This window comes from Alosa sapidissima, chromosome 22, assembly GCF_018492685.1.
Source record: "Alosa sapidissima isolate fAloSap1 chromosome 22, fAloSap1.pri, whole genome shotgun sequence".
Classification (NCBI taxonomy): Eukaryota; Metazoa; Chordata; class Actinopteri; order Clupeiformes; family Clupeidae; genus Alosa; species Alosa sapidissima.
Genome location: NC_055978.1, coordinates 25,460,548 through 25,482,977, shown reverse-complemented (window position 1 = coordinate 25,482,977; position 22,430 = coordinate 25,460,548). Strand labels below are relative to the sequence as shown.

Genomic DNA, 22,430 nt, shown 5'->3' with positions numbered 1-22,430 from the left:
AAATTCACAATTATAAATTATGTATGAAAATTTACCTGTCTGTTTTTGCAAAAAAAAATGTGTTGTTGTTTATTTATTAGGGACAATGCTCATTAATCAACAGACAAGTTACTTGCTGTAAACAAGCCGGAGTTAGCTACAAGTGCTATAGTTTCCATTTGTTGTTCCTAGCCAGATCTTAACAGGCGCCCTAAAATACAGCAGCAATTTTAAAATATATAATGGCATCTTAGGATAGCTAGTGACAATAACATTATTATTATTATTATTATTATTATTATTATTATTATAATACTAATAATAATACTAATACTACTACTACTACTAATAATAATAATAATAATAATGCATATTGTGTATCGTTATTTTTACCATTATTAGCAATAATTACCATGGGCCATTATGGCGTATGGTTTGGCAATGCAAGAATTAAGTTTTGCAGCGTTTCCAAAACTATAGACATATAACGGAATAAACATGTTGGCTAAATGCACAACTGAATGTGTTAACTTAATGTGCTATTATAACATTGATAGGCAACGTGTATTACAAAGTTAAAATGAAATAAATTAAATTAGGCCCTTTAAAGATAGATAGACAGACAGATAGGCCTAGTTGGACTTCAAAGGATTTCTTGCCGATTCCGCCACTGTGGATAAAAATTGTAGGCTAAAGCCTCTGCAATGATAACATAACCAAGCATACTAAATTGCAACGTCCATGGAAAATGTAGTTCTCTTTGCTGTATGGAATCATATTACAGAGTGTAAGAATGCGATGAGAAGCAGACTACAGTGACTTGTTTTTGGGGGCGGTCACCACATGTAGGCTGGTGCGTTACGAAGTTACTGAAGTGGGGGAAAATCGGCCACACCTACAGGGTTTCCTTTCTCATGTCTTGGCTTGAACTGACATGCCGATGATGCCATTTCAGTCAAAATAGTGGCACAGTAGGCCTAAAAAATCTGTAGAATGAATGTATTTGTAGAACTTTAACATTTTGCGATCGCATGCGCTACAGCCTATAGCCTATCGGGATTTTTACCTCGTTCTGACTTGCGAAAATGAGTGAAGAAAAGGACAATATTTCTGATATGGACTTGGAGAGAGATCTTGAGGGAGGGACGGAGATGGGCTTTTTAGATGAAGTTGGTGAGTAACAATAACTGGCTTAAATCTGATGATTGTGGTGTTCAAAATTGTTTCATTAGGCTATAGCCTATAGGCTATTCGCGATTAACTTGTGATCTGGTAGGCACTAATTAAAATGGTAGTAATCTACCTATGACAGGAGAGCATCACATGGTCCAATTTAGTTACTTTTTGATGCATGACAGCAGTAGGCGAAACGTGGTTTATTTCATGTTGCAATAGGCTCAAACTTTTCCTATGCGCACTTTTGGAATATTTTACAGGCCTATCCAGATTGCTAAATCGGCTAGACTAAATTGGTGTCGTTTTTCTTGTTCTTCTTCTTCTTTCTCAGCCGACCGACAGCTTTACGTCTTTCAAAAGTAATGTTGTTCCTTAAGTAGGCGTAGGCCTACCTTTTCATATTCGGCATCGGCAGTCAGAGACCTAGTTTATAGTTTTATGCTGTTTACTGTAAATCTGTAAAGCAATTCTGCACTGATTCTGTTTTTGCCGATTCGAAGAGATTAGACCTATTAACTAGGTTATACCATAGGCGTTTGAATTATGGATGGTGTTTACCAGTGCAGCCTTTGACTTAATGCATTTGCATTAGCACGGGCGGATTATGAACTTTCCGGCCCCTGGGCCCAGATGTATTTAGGGCCCCCCACTTATTGTGGGGGGGGGGGTCCTCCCCCAGAAATGTTTTAATTTGTTTGATGTGATTTTCTGTATTCTGGTGCATTTTGGGGATGGCCAATATCAGATTCATATGGCATTCAATCAGATTCATAGCCTACATCCTGATTTGTTGATATTGAGGCAATGATTCCATGCAAAGGCTTGGGCTTCAGAGCCCCCTGACCCCTTGGGCCCCTGGGCCTGGGCCCGGTAGGCCCGTGCAGTAATCCATCCCTGTGCATTAGAAGAATACTACGTTGTGGTTAAACCAGTCCGATATCTCTGTTGTTTTGCTGTATCCCGTGCAGGCATGCACTGCCATTGAAGTGTGTGGCTACTTTTATAGCACTTACAGGGCGTTGCTATGGGGTTGCTTTCCAAACAAAATAGCAGCATCTGATTCGAGTTAAATTTGACCATAAGGCCATCCTCTTTGGGCTGCCTGCCTGTGTTTGTTTTTCACGCCTATGTATAACATTGTTGTACAATAATGTCACAAAGTTTGAAAGTGTTCTAGGATAACATGGTTGTTCAGCCTAATTCTATAGCACTTTGTAAGCCTGCGTTTAAGGTCACCACTGTCATGTTTAAAATAAACAGAAAAGAGGTTAAAACTGTTTAAAATTATTTTGCATTTGCAGTTTATTCAGAGAACTATCTGCCATCATACAGACCTCAAGGAGAAACAGTGTCTAAATTGGAACAGGTCAGTCTTCAAGTCTCCAATGTCTTGGTCTTATAATTTGCTTTTAAAAATGAGGTAAAGAAAGAAGTAGGCTACTCAGTTTAATCCATGGATTGTTTTGACTTTAAGTTGATCCATGTAAAATGTCTGCAAAGCTTGTGTAGGCCTACATAGAAAGAACTTGGGTGGGTCAGTATTTCCCAGAGTGAACTCATCGCTCTGTTTTCCACATAAGCCAGGGATTTCAGTTTTGTAGGACTCGATGTTAGAACACCAGACATTCTGCTTTGTCCTGAAAGATGATGGATGAAGACTATGAGTTTGACAAGGCTGATTTTCCTGACATCACTGAGTTTTGTCCCCAGGCGGAATTTAACCAACACCCGGACTCCCTTTTTTTTAACGATGGCAAGAGGCGCATTGACTTTGTTTTGGTGTATGAGAATGAGAGCAAGAAGGATGTTGATAAAAAGCACACCTTCCAGCGGCGCAAAGTAAGTGTTCAGAGTGTGACCACAGAGCAATGAATGTGATGGTTTAATGTATAGCTGAGAAGTATGTACAAAAAAATCAATACATGTGGGTTGTTTTGAGAGAGGATGTTTGTGTGCACATTGTATAATAAATGAGGACTGAGAATGTTACTGGTAAACTTAAGGAGGAAACACATTGTTAAAAAATGATGTCACTCATATTTCCTGTCATCCTTGATGTTAGATGTTTAAGCGAGTTTATGGGTTCAGTTTATGTTTTTGTGGAAAATATCTTTTGGTTTCTAATTAAGTTCAGATGTGTTGTGTAAATGCTATGTGTTATGAAATAAGCAGACATGTAGGAGAGTAAAGAAATAAATCCTCTCCGTGTTGAAATGTTCCCACCGACCTTGCTAGATCTCTGCAAAGATCTTTCACAACAGATGTTCTGGGACGCAACCAGACAGCTGACAGCCTTTAATTACAAGACTGGATGCATTAGTGGCTGTTCATGCAAGCTGTGATCAATTACATACAGTTACCTTTCTATTGTTCTAAAAGGGTTATAGATATTGGTGAATGACCAGGTTGGCATTTTGTGAACAGGATGTGGCTATGCAGTTTTAGTGCGTGCCACTGTCATGCAGTACTGAGTTTCATTTTCACTTCATCATTGCTCAAATCTCTCTCTCTCTTACTCCTTTTCTCTCTCTTTCACTCTCTCTCTCTGGGTTTTATCCCCTGGTAACTCTCTGCAGCGAAGGAGAGAGTATTTTGAAGACAGTCTGATGAAGAGGGGGATGGTGTTAGAGGCAACTCCATCTGTGAGTGAATCAGATTGTGGTTATGCTTGTGAGGCACCACCACTGGCCTGACTGTTATCTGATTTTTTTAAAGCAACAAAAGACAACAATCATGGTTTTTATAACATCCTCATAGTTAGAAAAGCCTATGACAGTTTTAAGTACCGGTAGTTGAAAAGTCAAGCATAATGATTACAAGCACAATGATATTACTACAAATTAAATAAACACAGTTCCCAATTGTTTAGTAAATAGCCAATGATGTTTTGACAGAAATTTTTGTAATTCCTTTTTTTTGCCTTTTTCTCCAACATGTTTCTTTTAGGTAGTAGACGATAAACTCCTCTTTGTGAAGGTCCACATGCCTTGGGATGTGCTATGTACATATGCTGAAGTCCTCCACATCAAACTGCCTATTCAGGCTAATGACATGGCTTCTAAACCCTCACCATTCAACTGCTTAACAAAGTACTTCTACCCAAGTGAGGATGTCATTGCCAAGGAGACAGAGTACTTCACCGCTCCCTTTGAAAAGAATAGGTTGGAGTATTTCTATATCAAAGACAAGGATCAGTTCTTCACGCCTGCCATGAGAAGCAGAATGGTTGGTGCACTGACATCATGCTTGTTATGTGTAATGTCTGAAATGCCACTATGCACTTTTGCAAAAACATTGCATGACATTCTTTCTAGTACTCCAAACCGGCAATGCCACTTGCACTGTTGGACTGCAGTGTTGGTGGGTGGGAGATTGTGTTTCTAGTAAGGGAACTCTAAAACAAAGAATAACAATGTAATTCCTGATAGAACTCTGCTTCGGATTACAATTAGACATGAATTGCACAACTGAATGTTTGTCAACGATGCAGTCTGTCCTCTCATTTTCAGGCATACTATATTCTCTGTCGGGCCCCATATGAAGACAGGGGTCACGTGAAGAAGTTTGGCATCACTAAGCTGCTGGATGGAGGCGTTTACAAGGCTGCCTACCCGCTCCATGACGTAAGAACAACAGGTTGGATCATTGGGTTGTGTCGTTGGGTTGTTGCATTGTGTCGTTCGGTTGTGTCGTTGCTGGAATCCTGTGGTTTTACAACTTTGCACTGACCCCATGGGAATAGTCCAGCAGAGGAATGGTCCCACGCCTTATAACAAACAGACTGGGTCATGCCTTAGTCTTCTGATCTGGGTGAATGATGGCAATTTTTTTTTAATTAAGCATTGCCATTTTATACTCAGGTTAAGTTAAGTTAAGCACCAAATGTTTTTTCCCCAACAATTAAACTACAAAGTATTCCTTTAACTCATAATATTAATCAGTTATCTGTCATACATAAGCTATACTGTAGCATTTGTCGATGCTTCATGCACATGGAATTCGTTTGTTGGAAAACGAAGAGGTCAAGAGGAAAACAAGCTGCATTGTAGGACTAAGCTTATCCAAGAGTATCCAAGCTTACCTTTTTCCTCTCTAATAGCATAATGACTCTCAAGAGACTTAGCTGTAACAATGACAATCCCCTGTTTCCTGCCCCACCTGGTGTTGTGTGGGCTATAGAGTCTTAGGATGGGGCAGGAAGTTCCAGCTTTCGTGGAACCACATGTTACCAAAACACTAACTCACAGGAGGACTGATTCACTGATTCACAGCGTGGAGAGAGATAAGCCCCTTCATGCTGTGCTTGTGTGTGTCCTTGTCCATTCACAGTGCAAATTCAATGCCAAATCCAAAGAGGATGGATGTTCCAATGAGAGGTATCTGCTGTATAATGAGTGGGCCCATCCAAAAAGCTTCTACAAGATGCAGCCCCTGGACCTCATCAGGTGTGTGTGTGTGTGTGTGTGTGTGTGTGTGTGTATGTTTGTGTGTGTGTGTGTGTGTGTGTGTGTGTGTGTGTGTGTGTGTGTGTGTGTGTGTGTGTGTGTGTGTGCGTGTGTGTGTGTGTGTATGTTTGTGTGTGTGTGTGTGTGTGTGTGCGTGTGTGTGTGTATGTTTGTGTGTGTGTGTGTGTGTGTGTGTGTGTGTGTGTGTGTGTGTGTGTGTGTGTGAGAGAGAGAGAGAGAGAGAGAGAGAGATCAATACATGCCACAATTAATGGCACAATTAAAAATAATTTTCTCTGTATAGGAAATATTATGGAGAGAAAATTGCTATTTACTTTGCCTGGCTGGGATTCTACACAATTATGCTGACACTGGCTGCCATTGTGGGCCTCTGCTGTTTCATCTTTGGCTATAATACCCGGGAAAGCAGCACGTGGAGGTAATATATGGTTCTTAACCGGTCTATGAGGTAATATACGGTTCTTAACCAGACTATGAGTTAATCAATAAACTGACATTTAGTTTTCCGCATGAACAGTTTTTATGTCACTTCCTCAGTGCTATAGTCAGTGAACGGTGTTACTTTGAATGCTTAGTCAAGTGTAGCTCATTTGTGTGCACTGTATGAAAGCATGCAAATACAGGCAGCCGTGGACAAACTGTGAGAGTGAGACATGGTTATTACTGTACACACAATTCCCTACAACCACAAACATGAATCTTGTCATTTACATTGGTTTGCCCGTTAAGTGCACATCATCAAAACTTCTACATTTCATACTAGTAGCAGCATTTACTACCTGCAGCTCAGAGCAGCATAGTGTTTAGTGTCTGTTGGTTTTCACTGTATGAAAATATATTGGTTATTGGACTCCTCACTTTGACAGCAAAGAGGTGTGTGACCCAGAAATTGGGGGAAAGATCTTCATGTGCCCTCGATGTGATAAGGACTGTTCCTACTGGCGGCTCAACAGCACATGTGAGACCTCTAAAGTGAGTAACACTCTCTCTCCTGGACACAAGTGCACTACAAGTGTATTTATAGACCTCGAGCAAAACATTGATTTCAGCCCTTCAGTATTCCAACTGCTGTGGCAAAAGGCTCTATTCTGCTCTCACAATACAAGACCTTTGCTTTAACATCATACATGTTACATACATACAGCATACAAAACATATCTATGCATGTCTTGTTCCATGGACTCTTCTTTGCTTCTTTAGGATCTTTGTATATTTGACAATTATGGGACATTGGTGTTTGCTGTATTCATGGCAATTTGGGGTGAGTAATGTTCTATAATTAGTAGGGCTGTAACGATATACGATTTGAAACCGAAATGGCGACATTCATATCAACGATACTGTCGTGGTGTGAAAAGGCAGAATCGCGACACACCTTTAGTGTTTCACGCAGTGCTTTGCATCTTACGCGGCCGCAAAAGCAACCCACATCTCCCGCTTTATTTATCGGTAGCCTACGTTGTCCAAAAACAAACAAATAAATAAATAATAATTTCATACCTCTCCTTGCTTTCATTGTAGACTATAAGTGCAACTTTACCAAACAGTATAGAAGTAAACCAGCTCTCTCTCGCGCTCCCTCCCTCTCCCTCTCCCTCCCTCTCCTGCTCAATGAACATGCGCGACTTAAACTAGATGTACCGCATAGCGGTACAAAATATGACCGCCGCTCAGTCCTGTACATCCGTTCCGCGAAAATAAATCACACTTCAATTTGTCTCCATATTTTACTCCATCCCCCACTCTTGAAACTTTTGTGTATGCTTGTTTGGCATGCCTGAGTGTGTGTGTGCGGCTGCACAGAAAGTAGCCTACTGGTGCTGAAAAGGTGAATAGATTGTAGAATAGCCAAAGATGATGTAGCATTGTTATAAAACCTTTAAAATGTCTAAACAATCACAAGTAGGGCAGTTCATCACAGTTCATCCATTGCAACTGGATTGATGAAAGGTCACTTACACCTGTAGGCTACATTGTATTTGGGAAAAGCAAAAGGTATCAGCATAATGTTATTTATTTATTTATTTATTTATTTATAAACAAAACATCTCTGTCAGTTCCATGCCGTTTTCAACAGCTATCAAAAAACAAAGGTCATTTTTGGATGGATGGATTTTTTGTGAATGTTTCTTCTTCTACATAAGATTTTAGTCATCTTTAGTTCATGTTATACTTTATTGTCAATGCACAAATTAAGTAACAGTAGTCTGAAACGTTATTGTTAATGCAAAAATTAAGTAACAGTAGTCTGAAACGAAATGCTGTTTTACATCTAACCAGTGGTGCAAATAACTGACATGTTCAAATGGGCCTTGATGAAATGCGTCGCTAGACTGTTCATACACATTTTAACAGGCCAAAGTTAAAGAGCTGTTGTCCGTTATTGTTCGAGCAAATATAGGCTGATTCATGTTCCCTTGCATTGTGTAACTGAGGTCCATGGCTAGTCTGGCTTTCACCAGACCGAGCTCAATCTTTTAAGAAATCAAAAAATAAATAGCGGGCAAATCAGGCTGGGTTCACCCAGCCTAGTCCATAGGCACCCGATATTGTTTAATTTTCCGATTGAGATATCCACGCTCTGGCTATTCTAAATGCAAAAATGCATCAGGGAGTTATGACAAAACTGTAACTAACAAACTAGATCCTAATAGAAAGCTGTTAGCTTCCCTAAGATACAGGTAGGATTATAAGGTAGGCCTATTTACAACATAAATTGTCAATAGGATATGCTGGCGACACAAATAGCCTAAAATCTCCTTTGGAAACCAATGGCTTACGCCTTACAGTATCAAGCGGACTTAAACTGCCATATTGTGGCGAAAAGTTGTAGTAAAATTCACGCAGCTCCATGAGTCAACGCAGTCTACACAGTAGCTTAAGGTGTGTTGCTAAAGCAGCCATAATGAAATGAAGGTGTCATTGTTTGGATACTTCACACACACATGCTTTTTAATTTCACAGACTACAACTACCAAGCTGGAATCAAAGCACATCGATTCCTCTCTCACACCCTGCACGCACTTAAAGGAGAATTCCGGTGTGATATTGACCTAAAGTGTGTTGAAACATGATACCGAGTGTTAACGTATGTCTCATAGCCCATTTCGGCTTGTCCCCTGCACTCCAAAATCTGGCGCTAGTTAGCCGATGCTACCAACAGCTTTTTCAATGGTGGTGCTTCGGCATCGGGCTAGCCATGCAAATAAATCACTGTTTTACACCATTTACGAGGCTCAATGTATCTCCACACTTCATTGGTAGACTTCCGAGGGCCCTGACATTTAAAACGAGACATTGAGAACTTTGAAAAAGCACTGGTAGTTTACTTACAAGGCGATTTATACAGACAGTATCTTCACGAAGTTTAGATACTGTCTGTCCATCTTGAATTTAGTCACGATAAGTCGAGCGACGAGTAAGAATGAACAGGTATGATAAGGGATCAGATTCCAAAAATAATTCAGTGCAAATGCATGGATTCCAGTTTCTTCCAGTAGCAGCAACTGGAATCCATGCATTTCCACGGAATTATTTTTGGAATCTGATCCCTTATCATACCTGTTCATTCTTACTCGTCGCTCGACTTATCGTGACTAAATTCAAGATGGCTGCAAACGCTAAACTTCGTGAAGATACTGTCTGTATAAATCGTCTTGTAAGTAAACTACCAGTGCTTTTTCAAAGTTCTCAATGTCTCGTTTTAAATGTCAGGGCCCTCGGAAGTCTACCAATGAAGTGTGGAGATACATTGAGCCTCGTAAAAACAGTAAAAACTCGTAAAAACAGTGATTTATTTGCATGGCTAGCCCGATGCCGAAGCACCACCATTGAAAAAGCTGTTGGTAGCATCGGCTAACTAGCGCCAGATTTTGGAGTGCAGGGGACAAGCTGAGATGGGCTATGAGACATACGTTCACACTCGGTATCATGTTTCAACACACTTTATGTCAATATCACACCGGAATTCTCCTTTAAAACAAAATAAACAGGCGTCTCAGTCTCACGCATGTATAGGCAAAACTGTATCAGACCGGTGTAACGTAGGTAAATCTTCCATTGCACAGAATGATTTTTGTAGCACGTGCAACAAATGACAGTCGAAAGATACAATGACAGTGCTGCTATCAATTTGCTTGGTATAACCGCATTTATAGTTTTCTACAAATGCAATCAATCAAATTGGCCTCCATCACTCAACCAACGCTAACGGTAATTACCTAGGTCCTTATTGATATTATAAGATTAACGTACCTGCAGTAAAAACCAAGCATGTCCGATAAACATCCTCAGATTTATTTCGGCTTCAAGAAGAAATGGGAATTACATTTCATGTGAACGTCATCCTATCCTTATTAGATGTTCGCTTCGGTAAATTACAGTCCTTGTAGGAAGTGTCCATTGTTTTTCCAACCCACTTTTAACTTCCAACAAAATTACGTCTCACTGCAACGATGCGCCATCTAGTGGACAAACGACTACTTATCGCCAATACTGGAAATGCAGCCATGTAGTGTTAATTTTGTCACCTATTTTTAATTTAGTCTTAGTCTTAGTCTTGTGACGAAATGTCCTGTTTAGTCTTTGTCATATTTAGTCATTCAAATATCATTTTTGTTAGTCAAGTTTTAGTTGACTAAAAGTCTCGTCATTTTAGTCTAGTTTTAGTCAAAAGAAAACTAAAAGTATCTTAGTCTTAGTCAGTTTTAGTCAACACATTTTAGTCTTTTTTTTATAACAAATTATTTCTGATTACCATTTGAGTCAAATAGTGTTTCACACATCTCAATTTTCCAACAATATTGTGTGTCCACAGGGCTACTCGTCTGTTATAATTACTCATTCTGATTTTTTGTCAGTCAGTATGTTTACATGCACAGGTAAGTCGAGCTACAGTTATAGCTCGGCTGGGATTTGACCATAGACAGTAAAAGATTTGACTGGACCACTGTCATATTCGTAGACCAGTGTTTCTCAAAGTGTGGTCCGGGGATCACTGGTGGTCCGCAAGGTATCCCAAGTAGTCCGTGAGCAGATGTGGTAAAATATAATATAGATGAGTTGTTTGCAATATTGAATTAACTTGTATGTAAAAACAGTTCTGCAACTAAGATATGCCAGTTTAAATCATACAGTATGAATCCACACAATAAGCAAAGTACAAAGACAATAAGCAAGGTGGTTCAGTAGGCCTATTGTGTAGACTAATTATAGGCTACTGTTGAAGTAGGTCTAATCTTTTTTTTTTTAGATAGGGTTAGTTAAGTGGTCCTGAAACTGAAAAGGTTTGAGAAACACTGTCATAGGCCAAAGTATTAATGTTTTACTCCGCCTCGCTAGATGGCGATATGCGCCCAAACACAACACATTCCCCAAACAGACTCTCCATCTTAGCCATAGCTATCTTGCTAGCGAACTTTCCATATTAGCTTACTTGCTAGCAAACTTTGCATCATCAGTCTAACTAGTTAAATAGTTGACATTACATGATGAACATTTTTGTATGGACATTCTGGGGGATATTAATTTGTATGAAAGAAGCTTCAACTTCTGGGTATGTAGCATTGTGGCATAAAGCTTAGGTAGTTAGCTTGCTAACTCTGGCAGAAATCTCCAGTGTTCTTGTTCCATGTAGTTTCGTGTTGCAGCCACAGGGTTGCAGCAACAGCACGTAGACTAGCCTACAGGAAAGCTGCGTATGAACTCATTCGGAATATTTTGAAAACGTAACAGCTAGATATTCTGTTTTCTCATTTTGTAGACGAAAATGAAGAGATTTTATCTTAGTTTTTATTTCATGCAAAACATTTTAGTCTCGTCTTTTTTCGTCAACAATAATGCATCTTAAGATAGTCTTAGTCAGTGTTTCAGGACATTACTGCCGTCTCGTCATCGTCTCGTCTTAGTCATGAAAAAAAAGGTTGTTGACGAACATATTTCCTCTCGTCTCGTCTGACGAAATTAACACTACAGCCATGATGATGATGATGAATATTTATTTTGGCTTTCTTTTAATCCTACTGAATTTGTAATTATCGGCCGTTCTAATACCGATAGTATGTGGGCACCTGTGTGTGTGTGCATGTGAATATGTGTGCACCGCCATCTACAGGCCAATGAGTGTACAGTCACTAAATGTACACATAACCTAATTTTTTTTAGACCCCCCCCCATGGATGAAATTCTACGAAACTTGGCATACCCCTAGAGAATGCCAGGTCAATCATACACATAAAATTTGGTGCAGTTCTGAACATCTTAACTGAAGATAGGTGCAATTAAAGCAGAATAATATTGCATTTTCATTTTTTACCGGGGGGAGCAAATCACAAATGAGTGATTATGGGCCAGATTGATGTGGGGCCTTGAGACCAACATACCATAAAAGATTATTCATCCTCAGTGCCATGGTTCAGGTAGTTATTTAGGAAAAACTGCTTTTTTTGCGGTTCGGGGGGTCCAGCACGGGGGGGGGGTGAGTGGCCCCCGGGGACGAAACAACATTTTTCCGTAAAAGTCTAGTGGTGCTATATACCCACCAAATGTCATGTGCCCCGGTGGTTCGTTGTCCCGGGTATCGTTGACCAAAAATTCAGGAAGTAGATGACGGGAAAAAAAAAAAAAACTTTGACAATCCCTATATGACCGCTTTGCTAGCTTCGCTAGCGGCGGTCATAATAAAACATTCACAATCGTGAAAGCAAGGACGCATAGAAGACGACTAGCTAAATTACTATTAAATCCGCTTAGCATCATTAGCATGCTGCACATATTTGTTTAAAACTCTTGCATTGAAGTTGACTAATCATCTCAATACCAACGTTTCCCAAAAGGGCCTGTCCCAAGGAGAACAAGTATTACCTTGAAACTTAAACACTCATGGGAAAACTGAACAGTCCAATCTATCTATATCTAATCCAACTATGCTACTTTGTTTACAATATTTCCAGGCTTCAACCAGACAGCTGAATTAAAGAGGTAGAGTTGTAATAAAAAATAGCAGGCCTAGGCTATAGGCTAATCTGCATAAAGTGTGCTGTAAATATCAGTCATTCAGAAAAATATTTTTATATATAAAATAATAGATATATTATATTGTAATCCTCTGGTGTTCTAAGGGAGGCTATTAAAAAAAAAAGAAAAATCGAGATTCGTATCGAACCGTGGGTCAAAAATCGTAATACAAACCGAATCGTGAGGTTGGTGTATCGTTACAGCCCTAATAATTAGTGAAGAGGTATGAAAATGTATCATTCACCTGACTTTTTTTTCAGTTCAGTATGTGCAAAAGCGTTCTAGTTCAGCGTCTGGTTTTCCTCAGTGACGCTGTTTCTGGAGTTCTGGAAGCGCTATCAGGCGGAGCTGGAGTACGAGTGGGACACGGTGGAGTTCCTGGAGCAGGAGGAGCAGCCAAGGCCGGAGTACGAGGCCAAATGCATTTACAGCAGGACGAGTCCAGTCACTGGGGTATGCTCGAGTGGAGAATCAACAGGGCCAGTCTGAAAGCCTGTATACGCGCGCACACACGCACACACACACACACACATACACACAATATGCATATTAACTCTCACACCCCATGCAGATACACACACAGACCATATACACTAACTCTCACAACTACATGCAGACACACACGCACGCACAGACATACACATTCAGGGTTCTATTTTAACAAGCCGAAGCTCCTGGTAAATAAACACCACACAGACACAAACACACACACAGACATACACACTCACACACACACAGATATACACACTCACACACACAGATACACACACACACACACAGATATACACTCACACACACAGATATACACACTCAGACACACACACATACATACACACTCACACATACACACACACACATACACACACACACACACACACACACATATATATATATATATGTATATCAACCAACACATCAACCAACCAGGTCCTGCCTCAAGAAGTTCAACTTCACTGATCTGTATTGCATTGTTGGTCTACTATGACATACAGTATACCTCCCAACATTTTCCTGTAATATAATAATAGGTTTCTAGAGTTCATGACTTTTCAAGATACTTATTTGCTTGGGTTTGACTCTGTACAAGTTTCCCATTGTATTTTGCACCTCTTGAAAGTTAATAGTTACCAAAAGAAAGAAAATGATGATTAATGACTTTGTTTCAGGATGAAGAGAAAGTGCCTTACACTGCCTGTGGGAGGTGTGTGAGACTGACGTGTGGAATTGGGACTGTTCTGTTCTGGGTAATAAATCAATTATTCACAACTGTTATGTTTATAGGGACAGCAGTAAACCAAAAACGTTCATAGTCGTAATAAGATGTGGATCATTCCAAACTTAGTCACATTATGTAGACATGTACACATTAATTGAACATTGAAATATTGGAAGATATTTCTTTGCAGCATTATGTGACGCGTACAGAGGGTTGCCTTGTAGCTTAATGTGAACTTGAGTTAATCGGACTATGGTCTGTAACATGTAAACAGGAATATGACTGGAATATTCTATAAGCGGCTCAAGTAAGCATCATGATTGTTGCTGTCAGTGTAAATGTAGTCACTGTTGCCATTCTGTGTCAGTGTAGATTAGCTCTACCTTTGCTTATTTTACATAGTGTATTTTATCCTTCATACTGTTATAACTATTCAAGTATATTACAACTCACACATAATAAGTCTGTTTCTACAGTACTCTATTAGATAATTATTAATTCTAGCCATTAGATGGCATTTTATCAGCAAATTACAATTGTTCAAGAAGAATAAAATGTAATGTTCATTACAGTCCCTCTAATAATGTTTTTTCTGACCCGCGATTACAGATATTTCTCATCATAGCATCGGTGGTGGCTGTGATTATCTACCGGCTTGCCGTCTTCTTTACCTTCTCTAGAAGGCTCCGTGAAGACATCAAAGGACTGGAGCCTTTCAAAGAGTATGTGACGCCCCAGATGGCAACCACCGTCACGGCATCAATCATCAACTTCATCATCATCATGATCCTCAACAACCTCTATGAAAAGGTTGCCATCTGGATAACCGACTTTGGTGGGTATAAAAGTTTGTTTGCTAGTTTGTGAGATGTCAGTAGATCATATCAGACTGAAGCAGATGATAGTGGGTGTGACGGAGTGCCATCCCTGTGGCTATGGTTGAGTATGCGCTCTGACTACCATACCAATGAGCTTGGCTCTGTGGTGTCGCAGTTTGGTGTCGCAGTTAACCTGTAGGGTTCAAGGCCAGGAGGGGGGACTTTGCTCTTCTTTTGATACATGTGCCATCAGATGCGTGACCAGTATGCAAGTTGAATGAGGGACCCTCCAGGGTAGGTTGACCCCTGTGGGCTACCCTGGGATGGGAGAAAAAGCGGCTGGTGGATGCATGAGGGACACCTGTGTGCGTGAAGTGCATGGACACGCCTTCAGAAGCGGAGGCCAATGAGATGGAGTGCGTTCATTAAGGTTGAGTCTGCACTCTGACTGCCATACCAATGAGTCTGGCTTTTTGCTGTTGCAATCAAGCTTCCGGGTTGCTAAACTGAGGCTGGGTGGGGTGACCACTCTTTCCCTTTGCTACGGTCCGTTAAGGGTCAGCAGTGTATGACTTGTCACAACATAATCTGATGCTGATGATAATCTAGTCTTTTAGAGAAGAGGAAATGAATAGTGCATGACATCTTTTTTCAGCACAAATACAGACTTCCTCTTCAGTTATTGCACTTCTTAAGTTGATATTTCAGCTATAGTTAAAAGTTAATAAAGTTAGAATTAAAGTTGTATGGTGTTCAGCAAACACTTTTAACCCAAAGTGACACAGACTCGCGACAGCGGGGTTGAAAAATCAAACCCTGGTCAGTTGATTGAGAGATGATGCTGTTAGTGCTGCTCCAGAACATCCACATAGTAATGTACACATAGCACTATATAATGAAGATACCTGTAATATACATTTAATAACCCATTTAATAACCATGCCTGTAACCCAGTATTCAAAATATTCAATTTTTGTGCCACTCAGAGCTGCCAAGGACAAAGACAGACTATGAGAACAGCCTGACACTGAAGATGTTCCTCTTTCAGTTTGTCAACTACTATTCCTCCTGTATCTACATTGCTTTTTTCAAGGGCAAAGTGGTGGGCTACCCAGGAGAGCCTGTGTACTGGTTGGGGTTGTATCGGAATGAAGAGGTAAGAAATAAAATAAAAAACACCAACGTTAGTCAGAACACCAAGTTCCTATTTGCCCATCGTATGAAAAGATTTAATTGTCCAGTGGATTCTTTGACATAGGCATGTCACAAAATGTTCAGCTACTAATTAGCCATTATTCTGGCTGATTAACTAATTGTTTTTCCTCGTTAGTGTGATCCTGGAGGATGTCTTATTGAACTGACCACCCAGCTCAGTGTCATTATGGGAGGCAAGGCCATCTGGAACAACATACAGGAAGTTCTGGTTCCGTGAGTGTCTGGAGTTTACTGTCCACAGAGATTGCCACACACTCACCACATCTCCCACACAGGCTGTCACAAGCATACCCACCTCAGCCATCTGTGCTTTCAGAGTCTAGTCTGGTCTCTTTTCTGTGTATGGAACATATTCAAACATTCAGACATATACTGCTTTAACTTCTATTTAAAGAAGAAATACAGAGTTTTTGTTTGCAAACATCTAACATCCACGAGACTTGCCTTACATGATTGCCTTATGCATCATTAAAATTAATGTGAAGATGTTATGAAATATGCTCCCTATAAAAACATATTGTGAAAAATGCACAAAAATTCCAAAACCCTACATGTTTTGGCTTTAAGCATTATGTATAGTCATAGTTTATCTTAGAAAATGTATGAAATGTCACATGAAAATGATGAGAGCCACATGTTAATTTTTTCCTCAGGTGGGTAAAAAATGTTATTTTCCGTTACTGCAATAAAGTGAAGTCAGAGAAGATAATCCCTCGATGGGAGCAGGATTACCAGCTGCAGCCGCTGGGAAAGCTGGGCCTGTTCTACGAGTACCTGGAAATGGGTGAGACATTAACTACATACACCAAAGAAAGGCAAATAAAAGTGGACAAGCATAATCTCTATTGACTAATGGTGTAATAGTTTAGATTTTACTACCACAGTCATAAAATAGTATTTTTAAAGGCAGGCACCATCATGAATGTCTAACAATGTTGTCAAGAAGAAATACCATAGAACTTGAATTTGATCTTCATACTCCAAACTGTAAATAATGTTTTCTGTTATTTTATCACCCTTTTTGTTTTTGCCCAGTAATCCAGTTTGGTTTTGTGACACTCTTCGTGGCCTCCTTCCCTTTGGCGCCTCTTCTGGCCCTGGTGAACAACCTGCTTGAGATCCGTGTGGACGCATGGAAGATGACTACGCAATTCCGTCGGATTGTCCCCGAAAAGGCCCAGGATATTGGAGCGTGGCAACCAATTCTTCAGGGTGTTGCTATCTTGGCTGTAGCAACCAATGTGAGCTCACTGACAGTATACCGAACCACATAAATGCATGTAACACTGATTATCTACAACAAGAAGAAATTGAAAATGTAAACAACCACAACCCTCTACCTTTGAATATGTAAATAGTCAAAGTAACCACTGAATGTCACTATTATATATCTGATGGAAGATAGGAATCTACCCAATCTAATTAATAAATTGGCTATTTATGTCTTTATTGTAGGCTGCCATAATAGCTTTCACATCCGACATGATTCCACGTCTGGTCTATTACTGGTCTTTTTCTGTGTCACCATACACGGAGATCACCAGCAACTCCATGGCAGGCTACATCAACAACACACTCTCCATTTTTAACATCAGTGATTTCTCAAACATAAGCAGACCTCTTGAAGATATCATTCCTTACTGGTTTAACAACAGCACCACCTGCAGGTATTGAACATATAGCAACAGACATGACATTTTTGTGGACTAGACTAGTTTGACTTTATTTACCTTTTTCATTTTCCCTGAAAAGTGTGATTAAGACAATAACTGGTTTGTTTGTTTTGTATGTATGTGTGTGTGTGTGTGTGTGTGTGTGTGTGTGTGTGTGTGTGTGTGTGTGTGTGTGTGTGCTATATGACATGTACAAATATATCTCTTTCATTTTAGGTATCGAGATTTCAGATACCCACCAGGTCACCCCAAACAGTATGACCATAACATGTACTATTGGCATGTCATAGCTGCCAAACTAGCTTTCATCATTGTTGTTGAGGTTAGAGACCTTAATGTTCGTTGTCATTTCTCTGTGTGTTTAATGCTTGGTCATTCTCACTTCTTGGAACATTTTTGTAATGCTTGCTCGCCCTTTTTTTTCCCTCCTCAGCACATCGTATACCTCACCAAATTTATTCTATCCTATACCATCCCTGATGTCCCCTACAAGGTCAAGGAACAAATTAAACGAGAGAAATACCTGACTCAGGTGCTCCTCCACGAGGTCAACCTGAAGCTGGTCACCAAGAAAGTGAAGCCCCTCATGGATGAACTCGCATGTGATTTGGAGGGTGAGGACATAGACCTGCACTTATAAGCCTCTCTGAGTAACGGAGTATTTCACGAACCAAGTGGAGGTTCTGTCCACATTAGCAAGCGCTTTCCTGCACTGACAGTGGGATTCATTCCTGTGGAAATGTGGTATTACCCAGAGAGTCGATCAGTTTACCTGTGGTACGATTGTTAAGATTGGGTAGCACTAACTCAGGTTATCCAGAAATAAAATACAATGCAATTTTTTTTTAGAAAACAGGAAAATAATCCTGCAACACAAAAACTATGGCACAAAATAATATAGGGCCAAATTTGAGTATTTGTAAAAACACTGTGGCAGTTAGGTCATTGATAGATGAATGAATGTGAGCCACTGTATTATATATTTTTAAAAATTACTCTAGATTTTGTATGTGTTGATATTTTTTTTTATAAAATTCAGTTGACTAATTCCTTGCACATAATTAAGATTGTGGCTAGAATACATTAACCTGACCCTAGCCAGATGAATGTCGTTCCGCTTAGCTCCGCCTAGCTTCACTAACATCCATCTGGGACCTCTTCCATTGAGAGTGATTTCTCCAACCAACTTTATGGTTTAGCCAATCAGGACGCAGGGCGGGAGTTTCATAGATGTGACATAGCGTAGAAGCGACTGTGAGTCTGTTATTAGCGTCACGGGTTGGCTTCGATGTGAGTGGTTGAAGTAGCACGTCAATAGATGACGGACAAGTGGCTTATTCAATCATATGCAAGCATTTTTTGATTAGGCCCAGCCTTCTGTAGCAACACTTCAATGGATCGGTTCTAGATGGATGAGTGGAGCTAGGCGGAGCGAAATTCATCTGGCTATTGCCAGGTTAAGAATACATGCCAAAATGAACAGAAAAAACACTTGCTTTTCAGTGTTAAACATGAGGTTTACATTGGTTACTGTTTTCAAAACATGGTCATGCATGTAAACAATAACTATTCTTTTGCCTGACACATTGTTATCAATAGCAGTCTGTTAGATATACTTTGGAATCTTAATCTTACACACAAACACACCTCGTTGCTATGTGTGTGCTGAACATGTTGTGAGTCAGTGAGTTTTTAACAAATTGCTGGAGTTAAACATTTTATTCTGCATTTTGGAACAAATACAATGAATGCTGAGGTATCTCTAGATGTGTCCATGAGCCAGATAATCCATAGAGTTCAGTAATCATTTCAATGATTATAAACTGTGATCCCCACAGATGCCTTGATGAAAGGTGTTCTTATTGTTATGCGAATGGTCACCTGCAAAATATAGTAGGCTACATTTCACTGACACTCATGTAAATGCCTACATGACCAACTAACAATTTTGTAAACAGTTGTTTCAGAATATATGCTTTTTCATGGCTTTTATAATGCAGTGTACCTTAATATTCCCTGTGCAATCCATATGCCTATAACCTGCCACTCTACAGTATGCTGGCTGTAGGCCCAGGCCTTCTGATGTTGAATGTTATGTATTTTACACTAGAAATAAATAAATCAAGTGTTTACACATATTAATAGCCCGTGCACATTATGTAGTTCTCTTTCTCTCTCTCTCAGATTTATTATAGCCTTGTGTACATGTATGGCGATTGGCCGTCGTTTATATGTGTGTGTGTGAGTGTGTGTATGTATGTGTAGTATGTACTGTATGTATGTATGTATGTATGTTTGTATAGAGGTTTGTAAGTAGAGAGGAGAAGTAGTAGCCTATGCAGAGGTGGGCCCAAATACATCAAAAACTATTTTGTTACAAACTACAAATACTGGCTCATAAAATGTAATTAAATAAAATACAAAATACTGATGTGAAAAATGTATTTAATTAAAATACAAGTAATTAGTAATTTGAAAATACAAACATATCCACACAATAATCATGGTATACCAACTTTTTAAAAAGAAACTACAAGGCATATTATTGAGAACGTATCCCCAAGAGACAAGAAATACTATTTTCTGATTGGCTGGCAGAGGGCTATTAATTCTGTAGGCCTACATTGGGGTTCCTATGAAGTACATTTGGTAAAAAAAAAATGTAAACAGTATCCCATATCGATGATTGAACTGACAAGAAGCAAACTTCGCAACAGTGGAATCAACTGTAACATAGCACAGTGTTTCTTAACTGTTAGGTCGGGACCCAAAAGTGGGTTGCGGAACCGTTCTGGGTGGTTCGCAGAGCCTGTGGTTAAAATTCAATAAAAAAATCTGAAATTTAAAATGCTACCTTATCAGATCTAATATTGGACCTTTATTTTGCTCAACTTTATTCGTAGCCTACATATCAGTCATTGCCATGGACATAGACAATGTTTATGTGACAGGTCATGTTAGACATCATTTTTATTGTAAGCGCAAGTAGGCTGCTACTCTGAATATTTGAAGTAGTCTATAGTAGGCCCGGATATGGATTCACTTAAACTGAGGACAAAATAGGACAGAAACCCTATTGTGTGGTGTGCAGTAGATGGCTGGCACATGAAAGCATGAAACCATCATAACAAAAATGCCACATGGAAACAAGGCACCCCTGTCAAAGTCACCTGTCGAGTTTAAAAGGTGACATCAAGAGTTGAGGACTTCACAAATGTAGGCTAATGCCAAACATCCGCATGTTCCAAATAAGTAGGCCTACAGGCACTTCGCTTGTCGTACCATGTAACTCACATATCCATTGGCTTGAATGCTAAAAAATATATATATGGGTCGCGACTTTATGAACATAGGAAGTTGTGGCTCCCAAAGCTAGACCAGTTGAGAACCACTAACATGGCAGACCCACCATCATTTCCATAACCAATGAAAGTAGAACGACAAATTTAACTGGTCGGCCTCTTTTTAAACTGAACTGCATGCCTATTGGCTACATAAATGACTGGCAACATGGGGGACAAACAGACAATATCCTGCAAGGTGTCCCGATATACAGAATTAATTAACTTGGTGGAGGAAACTCTTTCTGCATCGGGGAGGTCTTTGCATCCGTCTCCTCCATTATTTCTGCATATCTCTGCAGATGTTATCGCTGGCATACATCCTCATGTCAAATCCATTAAGTGGTTTTAATACTGTCCTGTAGTGAGAATGAACATTAGCTATTAGGTACTCAAGGTAATTGGGTCAAAGGTCAGCATATGGGGTCCATGCCCTAATGTTCTCCCTCAGTATCTTATCTGTATCGTTTTCACATTTTAGTCTTGACTTGACACACCTGACAATTCAAGCTCCTGAAGTTATTTACTTTTTATTTATTTTTTTTAACTTTCAATGTTCTAAGGGGATGATCAAACAGAAAAGACAGATATAATGCTTTTAACTTGTCTATAGGGTGACATTAAATTGGCGGCACAAAAAAAATTGGGTTTACAACCCATGTTGACCATTTTGGCTCCCTCAGTTGACTTTTCTATTAATTTCTTCCAACTTCAGAGGGGATTGCAAAAGAGAAAAGTTGTATCTAACACTTACGTTGGACACTATGTGGCAATACTGCAAGAAAAAGGAAAAATGGGTTTACATTTTACGCTGTCCTTCCAAAAGGGTAATAAATAATAATAATAAGTTTATTTTATATAGCGCCTTTCTCAAACCCAAGGTCGCTTTACATAGTAGGAAGGCAGGGAAACACAATAACAAACAAACAAACAATACAACAGAGACAAAGGCAGGGAAACACAATAACAAACAAACAAAACAAAACAACAAAGACAAGTTATCTGTATGGAACTATGTGTTGGGTGTGGAGGAGAAGTGATCATTAAGCAGAAAGGTCTTGAGATGTGCTTTGAAGAAAGGAAGAGAAGGACAGGCACGAAGGGGTTTGGGGAGGGAGTTCCAGAGTTTAGGGGCCAAGGCACTGAAGGACCTGCCACCCAGGGTGGAGAGTCTGGAGCGGGGGATAGCCAAGAGGTTTTGGTCAGAGGATCTGAGTGAGCGGGAAGGAGTGTAAGGGGTCAGGATAGGGTTGCCACCTGTCCAGGATTTTCCTGATTGTCCAGGATTTTCATGGTCTGTCCAGGAAAATAAAAATAAAAATAAAATGACGTAGCATAACATGGGTGGTGGTGGTGGGGGCACGCACCGTGGAGGTTCATTAGAAATGGTAAGGTGGAGACGGAGAGTGTGTGGGACAAGGAGAGAAAGAGAAAGGAAAGTTTATTCCACATAAGCAAAAAAGCAGAACCTAATTATGTATTCCCCCTTTTTTCTCAATACTGCCCCCAGGTGTCCACAACTAAAAACTGTT

The 22,430-nt window shown here is 39.8% G+C and overlaps 1 protein-coding gene across 1 annotated transcript; it reads left to right on the top strand.

Annotated features, from left to right (window-relative positions):
- The first annotated feature begins 859 nt into the window (after window positions 1–859).
- ano6 (anoctamin 6) lies at window positions 860–18,639 on the top strand. The gene is made up of 20 exons (XM_042077964.1): window positions 860–1,152; window positions 2,457–2,521; window positions 2,866–2,994; window positions 3,732–3,797; window positions 4,102–4,380; window positions 4,665–4,778; window positions 5,485–5,600; window positions 5,905–6,039; window positions 6,488–6,593; window positions 6,822–6,882; window positions 12,943–13,088; window positions 13,802–13,879; window positions 14,461–14,686; window positions 15,656–15,825; window positions 16,000–16,097; window positions 16,538–16,668; window positions 16,920–17,125; window positions 17,340–17,551; window positions 17,774–17,879; window positions 17,991–18,639. The coding sequence occupies exons 1-20, from the start codon at window positions 1,065–1,067 to the stop codon at window positions 18,195–18,197; spliced, it is 2,739 nt and encodes a 912-aa protein (XP_041933898.1). The 5' UTR covers window positions 860–1,064; the 3' UTR covers window positions 18,198–18,639.
- Window positions 18,640–22,430: the final 3,791 nt, after the last annotated feature.

Coding starts and splice junctions, on each gene's coding strand:
- ano6 (XM_042077964.1), top strand. CDS start 1,065: ATGAGTGAAGAAAAGGACAATATTTCTGATATGGACTTGGAGAGAGAT. Junction 4,381..4,664: donor CTGCCATGAGAAGCAGAATG/GTTGGTGCACTG, acceptor TCTCATTTTCAG/GCATACTATATTCTCTGTCG. Junction 13,880..14,460: donor TTGGGACTGTTCTGTTCTGG/GTAATAAATCAA, acceptor CCGCGATTACAG/ATATTTCTCATCATAGCATC.